General features: G+C 39.5%; 1 protein-coding gene across 3 annotated transcripts in view; it reads left to right on the top strand.

Annotated features, from left to right (window-relative positions):
* Positions 1-13,665, top strand: part of LOC147338775 (talin-2) — a 103,922-nt gene extending 90,257 nt beyond the window's left edge. For all 3 annotated transcript variants that reach the window (XM_086277172.1, XM_086277256.1, XM_086277335.1), the window contains exons 45-58: positions 106-225; positions 761-907; positions 1,661-1,827; positions 2,534-2,717; positions 2,891-3,016; positions 4,187-4,303; positions 4,537-4,722; positions 5,018-5,125; positions 5,317-5,422; positions 6,046-6,170; positions 9,388-9,576; positions 9,673-9,855; positions 10,100-10,225; positions 10,780-13,665. In XM_086277172.1, coding sequence (XP_086133298.1) covers positions 106-225; positions 761-907; positions 1,661-1,827; positions 2,534-2,717; positions 2,891-3,016; positions 4,187-4,303; positions 4,537-4,722; positions 5,018-5,125; positions 5,317-5,422; positions 6,046-6,170; positions 9,388-9,576; positions 9,673-9,855; positions 10,100-10,225; positions 10,780-10,908 — 2,013 coding nt within the window. In that variant the 3' untranslated portion in view covers positions 10,909-13,665. The remainder of the gene's footprint in view (positions 1-105; positions 226-760; positions 908-1,660; positions 1,828-2,533; positions 2,718-2,890; positions 3,017-4,186; positions 4,304-4,536; positions 4,723-5,017; positions 5,126-5,316; positions 5,423-6,045; positions 6,171-9,387; positions 9,577-9,672; positions 9,856-10,099; positions 10,226-10,779) is intronic.
* The last annotated feature ends 456 nt before the right edge of the window (positions 13,666-14,121 follow it).

Below are 14,121 nucleotides of genomic sequence, written 5' to 3'. Positions count from 1 at the left end.
CATAGCCTTGATTTTACTATGAGTTAATGATTTTTGATAGTTTGTTGAAGAAAAGTTAATCTGGGTTTTTTTAGTGCCGAATTTCTTTTTCCCTCCATTTATCAGATGACCAAATCAGTGACTTGTCCAGATGAGCTGGGAGCCCTGGCATCACAGGTGACTGTGGACTACAGCCAGCTCGCTGTTCAGGGACGACTGGCTGCTCACACAGCTGAACCAGAGGAGGTGAGGAGGACTCTGAAAACAGTTTTTACTTACAAAAGAGCTCTGCTCCTTCAATATGGGAATTTTCTTTTTGTGACCTTTAGGCTGCTGTGGATTTAAAGAGAACCTAATGTGCTCTTCCTTATTTTCTGTTATTCATATATAAATATATTTACTGTAGGTGAATTTTCATCAAAACTCTAGTTTCAGGCTTCTCTAAACACTCTGTTATGTTTTTTTTTTTTTTTTTCTTGGCTGTGTGCATTGTGAACACAGAAGCTCCATCCACCTGCTCAATTCTTATTTACAAAGGGCAGCCAGTCAGATGAAAGTTGGCTTGAAGGGCAGGGGAATGGAGCAAAAAAAGCTTGTTTCAAACAATACATGAACTGAGGGGCTGAACCATGACCTGTATAATCATGCAAAGCTTCTCTAGTCCAGGAACATAAATGTGGCATTTTTTTCATACATACATACTTTTTTTTTAAACTATTATTTTAATAATAATAAAAAAAAAAAAACTCCTTTATGTTCTTGCTTTGGTTTGTGTTTGTAGATTGGTTTCCAGATCAAAACCCGAGTGCAGGACCTTGGTCACGGCTGCATCTTTCTGGTACAAAAGGCCGGAGCTCTGCAGATCACCCCGTCTGACAGTTTTACTAAGCGGGAGCTCATTGATTGTGCCCGTGCAGTCACAGAGAAGGTATTGTTCTGTCAATAAAATGGGACCGCCTTATTTAATTAAAAACACACTGTGCTTTTTTAAAATTTTGTTCCGGTTTTGTTACAATAGTTCTGCCCACTACTGATCTTAGTTCCCCCATCCATTAACCCAAACCCATCGGGCTAATTGTTGTCGATTGTTTGTTTGCTTCATCTTTAGGCTGCAGATATTTCTGCTTGGCCGAGTATGTTCCGCTCTGAACTCTCTGTGTTGTTCTTTCATTGAATGTTAGAGTAAAATTGTTTTTAGCGATGTAGTTCACATGAAGTGATTCGGCTCTGGTGGGTTTTATCTGTGTGTGGTTTAATTATAGGATTCCAAAGCATGTATAATGTATATGTATTATACACATCATACTTTTCTTATCAAGTTTTCTCTTGTCTGAGCTTTTCACAGCTGTTATTTCTAATAATTCAAGCGTGCCAGTGTTTTTAATACCACTTACACATAAGAAGGAAATACTTCAAAAACATCACACATACTTATTTCAGTGACTTAGCACATTGCAACGTACTGACATTTTTTCCCCTCTTGCTCTTCTCTGTTTTGACCAGTAAAAATATACTTTACTCAAACTGAGCCAAAAGTAACACTACTTTGCTGCAAACTGCCAAAGTTGTTTGTCCTTATTAATGTGCATCATAAAATTTACCAACCTATCCTAGATGGGCGAAAAAAGCCTTCATCTGAGCATCCTCACCTGTGTGGTTAATGGTCTGCTCACGTCCCCAGGTGTCTTTGGTGCTTTCAGCCCTCCAGGCAGGCAATAAGGGCACTCAGGCTTGCATTACAGCAGCCACTGCTGTGTCTGGGATCATTGCTGATCTGGATACCACAATAATGTTTGCGTCCGCCGGCACACTCAACGCAGAGAACGAAGAGTCCTTTGCCGACCACAGGTTAGTGCTTGAAACGCACCCAGTGGTGCAAGACATTTCTACAAGACCCAACAGGAGTCTAAAATCCACCCTGTTGTTATCTTTCATCCCAGACTGACAGAGTGACATATTACCTGCTGAACGGGGAGGAAATCTCTGCTGATAGAAACAATAAATTATCCTAAGGCTTTGAAAAATGCACAGAGTGACACTTCTCTTATTGTCCTGCTCTCACACTTGTCCGCTCTAAGGCAGCACTTCCGCCGTTAAATACTAGTGCGTGAAGAAAAATACAGCAAAACGGGTAGAGAATAGACGTGTTCCATTACTTAATTATCATTGTAGTTCCTTACAGATGGTTGTTTGTGATGTTTCACTGTATCTCACTGAAGAATCTTTGAAGTGTAGATAAGCAGTCTCGGGACACGATGAAAGAAAACAGAATCACTTAATCTCCGAGCATAGCTCACACAGCTACCTCAGAATAATAGAAGAAACTCTGCAGCTGCTATAATCTCTTTTGTCAATTTTAGGAAAAGAATAACTGACATGACTTGTTATATAACCTTAGCAATCCTCCTAATGTTTGCACAAGCTTTCATGAAGAAATGCCTTTAATATTAAAAGAGATGTGCAGCAATATGTATGTCCTTTTCACAGCAGTTCTCACACAGTTGATTTTTTATGTCTTTTTCCCCCTTGTTTAATCTTTCCTTTTCTGTTTCAGGGAAAACATTTTGAAGACTGCTAAAGCTCTGGTTGAGGACACAAAGATGCTGGTGTCCGGCGCAGCTTCCGGTCAGGAGAAGTTGGCACAGGCTGCTCAGTCTTCTGCCAAGACCATTACCCAGCTCACAGATGTGGTCAAATTGGGTGCTGCCAGCATTGGCTCTGATGACCCTGAGACACAGGTTGACCATTATTGTGTTTGTAATCCTCTCATTTCTGTTTGTCCTTTGTCCAGTGTGCCTGTTTAATAGGAGGAATTATGGAATTATGAACTGCGACTGGCAATAACCTTTCAGTGTTTCTGCTTTCCTGGACTGCGCAGTGATTAGTCAGTGTCTTTCTGTCCTTTCTCTAGGTGGTGCTGATAAATGCTGTCAAAGATGTGGCCAAGGCATTGGGTGAGCTCATTAGTGCCACCAAGTGTGCCGCTGGCAAGGCAGCCGATGATCCATCTATGTACCAACTAAAGAGCGCTGCGAAGGTGAGGAGATCAGTCTGCAAGTGCTGAAACTGTCATCTAATTTAACATCCTCCAGTGGGCTCGAATATAGAAATCTGGATATTGGAATTTTCTTTATTTTACTCAACAAAAACAATCAGAGATCTATTTGATTTTTGTTGGTTTCTCTTATGTTCATATTTTCTGATTATACTAATGGAAAACTGAAACTGACATCAGTTTAAATTGATGACAATAATTCCACCGTCCTACATCCTGTATGCGCAGACATCCTCCTCTTACTCAGGCCGAGTCATTAATCAGTAAAATCACCCACAATAGTTAAACTGGAGACTTGGTAATGGAAATTGTCAGGCTGTTCGGGATAGCAGGAAGCGTCTAATACTTCTAACCAAGATGATTATGCTTAGTGCTTTGCTCCGGCACACATGCGCTGTAAATTTTCAGAGTCACGGCTCATAACTCACCGATGACACTGTCGACTGCTCATTATCACCTCAACCTGTAAAGCCTGGGAAAAAAAAAAGGTCAGTTCTCAGTCAGCAACACCACAGAGTGTCATGAAGTCTCTCTGAAGATCACAACATGCCTCACATACAATTTTAGGACCGGAGGTGGGGTGGTGGGGGGGTTAACTCTGACAAATCAGTCTTTCCTTTATGGGGCTTGTGTGCCCCCTATCTTTCAGTATGGTGCATTACAGCTGATTTTAACTGGATGTGTTCTGTTTTTATGTCCTCTCATTGTTCCAACATAAGTGTGAAATTACGGAGCTATAGAAATGTCATCTGAATTAAATTAGTTCAAACTATAAATGAAGACACGATGAGCCAAGGAAATATATATATTTAAAAAAGTGTGTCACCCATATATGATGATCGTCAGGGCTGTGTCCACCAGTGTAGTGAAATATCTTGATTGGGGATGTGTTTATATGCTCAATTACTTATAAAATAAACAGTCCTAGATGTTTTTTGTTTTTTTTTTAAATAAATTACAACTACATATACATTTATTACAAAAACACAACCAAATACTGAACCTCCTCGTTGGCAATATTATCATAGTAATAAGACTGTTGTCTTAAATATTCCATAATGTCAGTCATTTGCAGTTTGTTCTGTTGTCCTTCCTCTATTTCTAATTCAGAGCTTGGATGTGGCTGAACACGATGTTCTTTGTTTTCTCCAGGTGATGGTGACAAATGTGACATCCCTGCTGAAGACGGTCAAAGCTGTGGAAGACGAAGCTACTCGCGGTACCAGAGCGCTTGAGGCTACAATCGAGTGCATTAAACAGGAAATGTCGGTAAGGACGAGTCGAGAGGCTAAGCTTGTGAACGTTAGTTAGCAGTATGGTGGCATCACACATTTCAGAAAGGGGACTGATCAGTTTGGAAGTGTGATGAGTAATATTTTTGTAATTATTGAAAATGTCGCATGAGTGACAAAGTAAACATCTTTCGTTTTTTTTTTTCCACAGTTAGGAGTTATTGATTTTAATATTCCCTGAATTAAGTTTGTGATCTGAAATGTCCACAGGTGTTTCAATCCAGGGATGCTCCCAACAAGACAACCACACCTGAGGAGTTCATTCGCATGACTAAAGGAATCACCATGGCAACTGCTAAAGCGGTGGCTGCAGGGAACTCTGGCCGACAGGAGGACATCATCCATACTGCCAACGTCAGCCGCAAAGCCATGTCAGACATGCTCACTACCTGCAAGGTGCTCTATTGCCACAAACAAGTCATGCATGTCTAAATTTGATTTATTGTGGTACTTCCAAAATGTTGCAAAAAAAAAAAGAAAATGTGTCCATCTACCCATTATTTCCCACTTATCTGAATTTGGTTGTGGTAGCAAAGGCTAAGCAGGGTATTCCATCTTTAAGGCTGAGCCCAGCATCATCAGCATCAATCGTTTTTGCCACTACAAATGCAAACCAAAAACTGAAATTAGAATTCTGACCCACAAATGTCATCCCCACACAAATTTATAAGTGTGTGTTTGTGTCTTTCAGCAAGCAGCCTACCATCCCGAGGTCAGTGAGGAGGTGAAGAACAGAGCACTGATGTTCGGAGCAGAGTGTACAACTGCTTACATTGACCTACTGGAACATGTACTGCTGGTAGGTTGAATACTGCACCAGCAAGTCTGTAAAAATAAAAGACTTGTACAAACGCTAATCTCATTATTTGATACTTTAAGCATCTTTAATATAAGCATCCACCATTGCAACACTATTTATGTATCTATATATAAAAAATAATAAGGAAAAGTTTCTTTTAAGTTTACACTGTTGCACCCGTGTGTTTGTAGGTCCTGCAGAAGCCTACTGCAGAGCAGAAGCAGCATCTGGCAGCTTGTTCCAAGCGAGTAGCCGGAGCAGTAACAGAGCTCATCCAGACTGCTGAGGCCATGAAAGGTAATGCACACAGTGCATCACCACATGTTACACAAGGAGTCCTTTTGAGATGTCATGCAATAAACCCAAATACATATGAGTAAAGCTTTTATTTACTTTCTAATAAAGATCCCAACAAATATTATATTGCTATTAATAGTAGAATGTATTTTTAAAAAGCTCATGTAACAGAAAAAAATATTTATTTACTCAAACATTTGGTAATATTCCTGTCCTCCTTCTCTTGCTACAGATGGAGGTAAGTTAGGGCCGTTTTCTGTTCTGTGCCAGTTGTGAGCTCTTAAATAATTTCTCTCCTCAGCGCTAACATCGATTTTATTTAATCTCATCAAATCCAGCTGCTCTCAGGCTTCTCAGTTACATCCATCTGCTCTATCCATCATGCTTTCTTTTATGTTCCATTACTCTGTCTCCATCGCAGTGAATGATGGTTTGTTGTCAACTATGCATGGGATGTGAAGATACATGGCACACTTTCCTGTGTGTGGTCACGGTGTACTTGTTTTCTTTGGATCACAGCGTGAAGCATGTTCGGTCAAAACACTGCTTTGTGAAGCATTAATAAAATCCTGTTTGCAAATTCAAATCTTATTCATGAATATGGGTGTGCTTGCCTGCCTCAGGTTCAGAGTGGGTGGATCCCGAGGATCCAACAGTGATCGCAGAGACGGAGCTGCTCGGAGCAGCGGCGTCCATCGAAGCAGCAGCTAAGAAGCTCGAGCAACTCAAACCCAGAGCCAAGCCAAAGGTGGGTGACTGTATGGTGAATAAATGAGGAGAGAGGTGAAGGAGATAATCGTGTCAACATAATGTTAAAGAGAAAGACAACCTGTCAAAAGGCCTTTTTCCATTTTATTTACAGTTTAAAGCTTTCTAAGATATTGTTTCTGTCAGCAGTCTCTGGAAATAAAGAAGAAATATTCATCATGAAGCTCATAAAAGTCTTTCATCATGATAGATGATGTGCGGATAGAAATACTCTGTTACAAGAAAATGTCCTGACTTGAAAATTTAAAGAATGAATGGAAAATCATTCCTAAACAATCCATTTACTATTTATATAGCAAAAATTTAATGGTGACCAATAAAAGGTCAGGTCCTCTGCAAAGAGTCACAGGAGGCATCTGAAATGTTATTGGATGTGGTTGATAGTCTCACTGTAAAACACCTGATATTATGATGTTGCCCAGCAAGCACCTAACAACAAGCCAACCAGTGCTGTAATGTGGACATGTGTTAGTTTATTTAATGTAAAAACTAGTGATTTAGAGTAGAGTGCACTTTGATCGGAGCGCTAAATATTTCACCTTTTCAGATTACAGCTCATCCTTGTAACTGCCAAGTGATTTGTTGACTTTTAGATAAAACTTCTTATTTTGATCTTTGGACTGCAGAGTGTTTACAGCTCTGTACATTACATAAATGAGCTTTGTAGGAATACGTTCAAGTATATCCTAAACAGTGCTCTGTGCATGCCTGTAAACATCTTTTTGTGTGGTTTATATCCAAGTTTCAGTGTTATTATTGGAAGTTGTACAAGGAGCAATTTTACGGTAACAAAATAGCACATTTTGTTTTGTTGCATTACTGAAAGGGTGCTCTATCGCTTGTCCTGTCTGTAAAGCTGTTGTATTCAGAACTGTGCAAAAATCTTGAGCCATCCCTTATTTCTTTAAATTTTGCTTCAGAGAAGCAGCCTGGCTTATATTTTTCTTAACTGATCTTGAGCTATAGTTCTCCAGGTTTTCAAAGTTTTTCTTTGTTTATTTTCTGGCCAGTCTTGAAACCTGACAATTTTCAGAGGACTTTTTTAAGCTGCTTAACATTGACCTATGAATTAGACTCATTTTTTATGCTTGCATAAGTCAAATGATGAATCTGAATTGTGTCTACACATAACAGACACGAACCAATTTCTAGTTGTATCTTGAGGCACTTTATTATTTGCCGCTTATCACAAACTTGTAGTTTGTTCAATTCAATTTTATTTACATAGCACTAAATCACAACAGGTGTCGCCTCAAGGTGCGTTATAGAAATCCCAACAATCAAACAACCCAATTTGAGCAACCACTTGGCAACAGTGGAAAGGAAAAACTCCCTTTTAACAGGAAGAAACCTCTGGCAGAACAAGGCTCAGAGAAGTTTTTCTGCATCACTCTCAGACAGGATGTTTCCAATTTTAAAGAGATGAGGCCTCCAATTTTCCATTTGTCCCCATTTCTTTAGTTGAATCTACAAAAATGCCAAAGACAAATTTTGACAGGTATAAAATAGTATTTTTACAAAAACATGTTTCCCAAAACACTGGCACTGTTTTAAATTGAGGAAACTGGACAAGAGGAGGACAGAAGAATTGTCCTAAAAATTGTCTACAGCAGATGGAGAGTATCTGAAAGTAATGTCTTAAGTAATGAAGAGCAATCCAGCAAATACCTGACACAAAACCTGAGAGATGCATCTGGACCTTCAGTTGATTGATCTACTGATCACTGAAGCCTCAGCAGAAATGGTCTCAGTGGAAGGGTAGCTGTCAAGAAGCCATTCTTAACGAAGGGAAACCAGGATGAACGGCTGAGGTATGCCAAACTATGTATGTACAGAGGTCAGGAGAGAAATTCACAACAGTAAGCCACCTTGTCAAAACTCATGGAATTATGAATGCAGAATTGTGATCCATCATGCAATACCAGGAATAAAGCATGACAATGATTCCCGAAACGATGCCAATGCAGTGAAACCATACTTGGACAGAAACCACACAATGGGAAACTGCGTCATGGACTGGCCTCCCCAGAGCCCGGACCTCAACATTTTTGGAACAGTGTTGTCTCATCTGGACAGAAAACAAAAGGCAGCCAACATCCAAAGAAGAGACTGAAGAACTTTTCTTGAAGAGAATTTAAAGAAATTACAGAAAAGCTTACCTAAGAGAGTTCAGGCTGTGCTGAAGAATAAAGGCGGTCATAACCTCATTAGAACTGTCCAAACTAAATTACATAATTCAATAACCCGTTTCCACCCATTTTCTATTTTCGTGCAAGTTATGAAGAAATGAGGGATGGCTCAAGAGTCTTACACAGTACTGTGCGCATATGTGCATATATATATATATATATGTATATGTATATATATATAATTGCATATTCATGTTCATGGAAGTATTAATGTGATCTCTGTAGCTGACACTTGTTATATTGACAAACTCACTAAAATTCATGATACTATACATAATATTGTCTTCATTCAGATCGATTCAAACACCATCATGTTTACTGTGCCCTCCCTCCTGTTCATCCCACTCCTCCACCACCCACCCTGCCACCGATCCAGCCACCTGTGTTAGTTCATTGTAGTTCTAGCTTAAGCCTGTCCCAGTCTGTGTCTTCTAGCTCCCAGTTAACCCCCCGCCCTCCCTATTCCTTCCCTGCCTGCCCCCACCACCGGAGGCCTTCTCTGCAGGGCTCTGTCTGATATGTTTGATATATTAGGTTGTTATTCAGTCCCAACTATATATCAAACATATTCCTACAGTGTCCCGCTCTGTCTACAGACATGTAGTGTGAATGTGTTTGTGTGAAAAGTGTGTGTGCGTATGTGTTTAAAAGAAAAAGAAAAGAAAAAAGCAGATGAGTATAATAGGATGCTTTCTATAGAGTCTTGCTTGATGTTGTTGTATGTAGCTCCTTATCAGCTCTTGCAGTTTGAGAAGAAGCTCTGTATCTGGATGAATCATCATTTTGTTTCTCTTACCAAGTGTCCCAGCCTTGGTCACTGATGATCAATCAAGTCCTGTCTAAAAATGTGCATACAAAATGTTATTCAACAGAGTAATAAATCCAAAGTTCATCTGTTTCCAGTGATAAGTACTTCAGTTTGAGTAGAGGATTAATCAACTTTGATATTTCTTTAAATTTCACCCTGGCGAAAGACTTAATCATTTGAATGGTTCTCTTCTCCCTCAGCAAGCAGACGAGACCCTGAACTTTGAGGAGCAGATCCTAGAGGCAGCTAAATCCATTGCTGCAGCCACCAGTGCTTTGGTTAAATCAGCCTCAGCTGCCCAGAGAGAGCTGGTGGCTCAGGGGAAAGTGGGCTCTGTCCCTGCAAATGCTGTGGATGATGGACAGTGGTCCCAGGGGCTGATCTCTGCTGTAAGTGCTGGAGTGAAAAGTGTTGTTTTACACAGGTTACAATCACATCTGCCAGAAATTAACTTTAAATAAATTAACTTATTTTTTCATGAACAGGCACGTATGGTAGCAGCAGCAACTAGCAACCTGTGTGAGGCAGCTAATGCCTCGGTGCAGGGTCACGCCAGTGAGGAGAAACTCATCTCTTCAGCCAAACAGGTGGCAGCCTCTACTGCTCAGCTGCTGGTGGCCTGTAAGGTGAAGGCTGACCAAGACTCTGAGGCCATGAGGAGACTGCAGGTAAACACAGCAGGTTAATTTAAAAGCGTTGATATGAAGAGGATTAGCGATCATCTTCAATAGCTTTTTACTTTACAGGTGTGCATTTAATTAGAAAATGTTTATGCTCGTCTTTGCACCAGTTAAAAGGAACTGATTGCTTTTAGTCAAACACCGTAGTTTTCTCATCTTGAGCTGCTAGTACTTGTATATTTTTGTTTTTATGTTGTTGTTCTGTTCTGTAAATGATGTATTTGCCCTTTAGATCGCTGGAAATGCAGTGAAGAAAGCATCTGACAATTTGGTGCGGGCAGCTCAGAAGGCAGCATTTGAAAAATCCGATGAAGACAACGTGGTGGTGAAGACGAAGTTTGTGGGTGGAATTGCGCAGGTAATGCTTTTAAGCAGCATTTAATTTTGAAACCAGTTTCTGTTGCATTAAAAAAATTAATCTGTTCTGGTGTGTTTAGCAGTTTTATTGTTAGTGAAATTTGTCCTTCATATCCACTGGTTCACACATCTCTAGTCACCAGCTTTACAAATAATTTCAGTTTCTCATTCTTCAGCACTGCTGGGCAATTATTGATTTGATGCTGCTGAAAAATGCTGACAAGCTATTGAAATGCCCTCTACTTGTTAATTATTTCACGTCTCCTGATGGTTGTCAGTGTTCTCAGAAAAGATTTTTGTCTTCTTCAGTCAATACATGGAATTCAAATCCCCTGTTTTTGTACACAAGTGCATTCACACACATCTTAAGTTAGACCATACAACCAATAAACACACAGAAACATAAGGCATAAAGACACTGAGGTAGTAAATGTTCTAAAAATTGCGATTACATTGCGACAATTACATATTTTGCAGGTTTTGGGTCGTGTGTGTATTAAAAAAGGTTAAAATGATATATGCTCTGACATAAAAGTTTCCTCACTGTCTGTGTAGATCATTGCCGCCCAGGAAGAGATGCTGAGAAAGGAGAGAGAGCTGGAAGAAGCCAGAAAGAAACTGGCCCAAATAAGGCAGCAGCAGTACAAGTTCCTGCCCAGCGAACTGCGAGAGGACAGCAACTAGTTATTCAGCCTCACCTTTGCTGCTACGTACGCTTGCACCAGTGTGAAGAGCACATCTGTTTTTGTGTGCATATTTGTATCCTGCTAATGGCACACCTGGACCGGTACGCCGTCCTCCAGTGAATCCAGATAAGTTGTGACTGATTAACAAACCCAGGTCTGCATTGAACACCACTGACAACATGTAAGGTCATCTTCTAGCACGTATTAAAAACTACTGCGTGATACTGACTACTTTGTGAAAACAACAAAAAGATTGTGGTGATCGCCTGAAGAACTCCTTCATGTCCTAACGTATAACTACTTCAAACTGATGTGATCTAAACCAGAATGTGACATGCTTAGTTCAAACAGCACATGTGCTCTCACGTTTGTTCTTAAGCGCCATTTTTGTAATGTTTAACAATTTGCAGCTCTTGTGCATAAACTTTAAAGTGAAGAACTGATTGTATTGCTGTTCACGTCACATAGCCATTTAACTGCAACGACACCCTGAAAGCAAAAACATTTCTGCTTGGTACTCTGATATTGTATGAATGTTTGCCTGTATACCCCAATCTGGCACCTTAATGTCTGTCTGAATCGTGTAAATCACTGTGGCATGACTTGACTTTAATTCAGTGGCCATAAAACCTAATATGAAGGAAGGCCAGATTTTGCATATGGATGTTTCTTGGGCCATTTCAACAATGAAAGTGTTTTGGGGTTTGTTTTTTTTGTTTTTTTGGCAATCCTCTCTTCGTGTAGAGAGTTACAGTATATAAGCGTCTTTGTTTCCTTTCTTCTCATTTTTATACTCTTTGTTTGCTCCACGTGCAAAACTTCTTTAATGCAACTTGCAGGAAATTCTACGTTTGTCACAACCCTTGACTTTAGGACCTCATGTGCAGCCTCTAAGACTCAAATAGAATGTTTTACATTATGTTACCATGTAAATGCTTTCCTACGCAGGGCATGTTACCATAAAATGGATATTTATTACTCCTGAGTATTTTTAGCAGAGAGGGGTCTCTTTCAGGGTCGCAAACGGTCTCATTTATTTACTACCACTAGCAGAGTCCTGGGTGGCTTCTTGGCAAGATATCAAATATCTTCAAAGACCTTCAAAAGTCTTTTTTTTTTTTTTTCCCCAATTATTTGTCATTTCAGGTAATGGGACCTATATACAGTATAAACAGAATATGATCATGATGCAATAAGATGGATGGTGCTTTAGGGGGCAGTATTAGCTTCCCTTCTGCCATGTAAACTTAAAGTAATAATCCAGAGCTCTGCCTATACTTTTCGTGCAGAATGGAAAAGTTTGCGTAACCCTGCAGGCCGACTACTACGTAATGCATGTTTGGAATAACTGGAAAGATGCCAGGGATCAGTTGAATTAGCCGAATGCCATGCAGAGTGCCACTTCTATGCATGCACTTTTTCCTGATGATTAGTCCCAACAGATTTACTTTGGTCCTTATATGTTAGTATTTTTTTTTTTTCTTTCATTTTTTTCCAGCAAAATTCATCACTGCCAGGGACTGATGTTATTTATCTCCACATTTCTAAATTCGGGAAACAACAAAATTCAGAATCTAAAAGATGAATGAATAAATAAATAAATACACGAATAAATCTTTAACATGAATGGCCTGAAAGTGAAGAGCCTGCAACACTAATCCTTCTCCTGTTCTGGGTGCTCCGTTACTGAACTTGCTATTCGCTGCAATAGAACAACCTTTTGTTTGTAATGTGTTTTGTTCACATGTCTTACTATATGGACTCTGTTTCAATATTACAGTAGATTGTGAGAATAGGTCCTGCTGTGAAAATGCATGGCTTTGTGCTTCGGATGCAGATAGTTTCAGACCTCCACGTGAGACCATCACCTTTAAGTTTGTTTGTTTTGAAGCATTGGAACTGAATTCAGAGACATTTTCTGCCATTGTGTTTTTTTTTTTTTTTTTTTGTGTGAGCGTGAGAAGCGAGGGGTGGGTTCACTGCTTTATCAGTCAAGTCTGTAGTGTTTTTATTAGTGCCTTAGTCCGTAGCCCATACACTGTTTGGTCTGCTTATGTGACAGTTTCACCTCAGTGGTCAATAGAAGGTAGTGGACACGCTATTTTTTTTGGTTCTTTTTCTTTTAAATGTAGGTTCATGTCTGTGGATTGTTAACATTTGATTTCCCACTCGCTAGCGTACTGTTCCTCTAAGTGCTGAAAGCAACTGCACCCCCTTTATTTTCCTCTCTGCCACATGCAAGGCCTTTTAGGGATGATGGAGGAACTGTCTGCCAGTCAAAAAAAAAAAAAGTGTCGTCCTTTAAAATGTATTATCAGTATGCCGTAGATACTGAATATGTATATTACACGGATGAACACATTCCATGGGCATGTACCACAGTGCTTCTAAATGACGACAGACTGGACACGTGAGCCTGTCGACTGCTTTATTGTGTGTTATGAAGTCACTGAAATCTTATGGGTGGGCTTTCTTTCCTTGTGCTTTTAAAACTATGAACGAAACATGTGATAAGAACATTTCGATATATCTGTCACCATTAAGATGTTGTGATTCATTTTCAATGCTGTGGACAATTTGAAGTGTTCTGTATGTTTTGTTTTGGTTTTCGCCCCCTTCCCTTGACAGAAATAAAATTAGGAATTCGCTACAATAAAAGTAAATGATAACATACAATATAAAAGATATTTATCTGGCCTCGATAAAAACTATTTTTTGTATTCACTGAAAATAAAGCATTTCAATGTAATAAAAATGTGTGTGGTTGTTTTACTTGTAATGTGCACGCAGTCAGATCTGCAAGTTTCTGTATAGTTGCAAAACCAAAGAGCCAATATGTAACTGAAATGCAGACTTTATATAGACTATATATATAGAGAGATGTGTATATATAGAGTGATAGATATAATAAAACTCCACAATTCATGGGAGCGTGCAGCTATATCCAGAGTGCATGAGTGATTGTTACACCATGCAGGGCTTCTGACTTCTAAAATTGCATATAATTTCCAATATTCTTGTAAATAAAAAGAAACTTTTAATACTTAGAATTAACCTCAACTGCTAAAACCTCACATTCGAAACATCTTTTTCGCTGGTATGCTGAAAGTGCAGCTTCCTGGAGACAACTGACACCAAAGTCTGTCCTCAGAAACTGTCCATTTGGGCTTTTAGTGAGGACAAAATTGAAAGAAACTAAAACATTTTGTAA

Source organism: Aulonocara sp. 'chitande type north' Nkhata Bay, linkage group LG1, assembly GCF_057382095.1.
Source record: "Aulonocara sp. 'chitande type north' Nkhata Bay isolate Kocher_YH1m ecotype deep benthic linkage group LG1, A_spYH_male_GT1.1, whole genome shotgun sequence".
NCBI classification, from domain to species: domain Eukaryota; kingdom Metazoa; phylum Chordata; class Actinopteri; order Cichliformes; family Cichlidae; genus Aulonocara; species Aulonocara sp. 'chitande type north' Nkhata Bay.
Note: the sequence above shows the minus strand (reverse complement) of the source record. Positions and strands in the feature narration are given on the sequence as shown.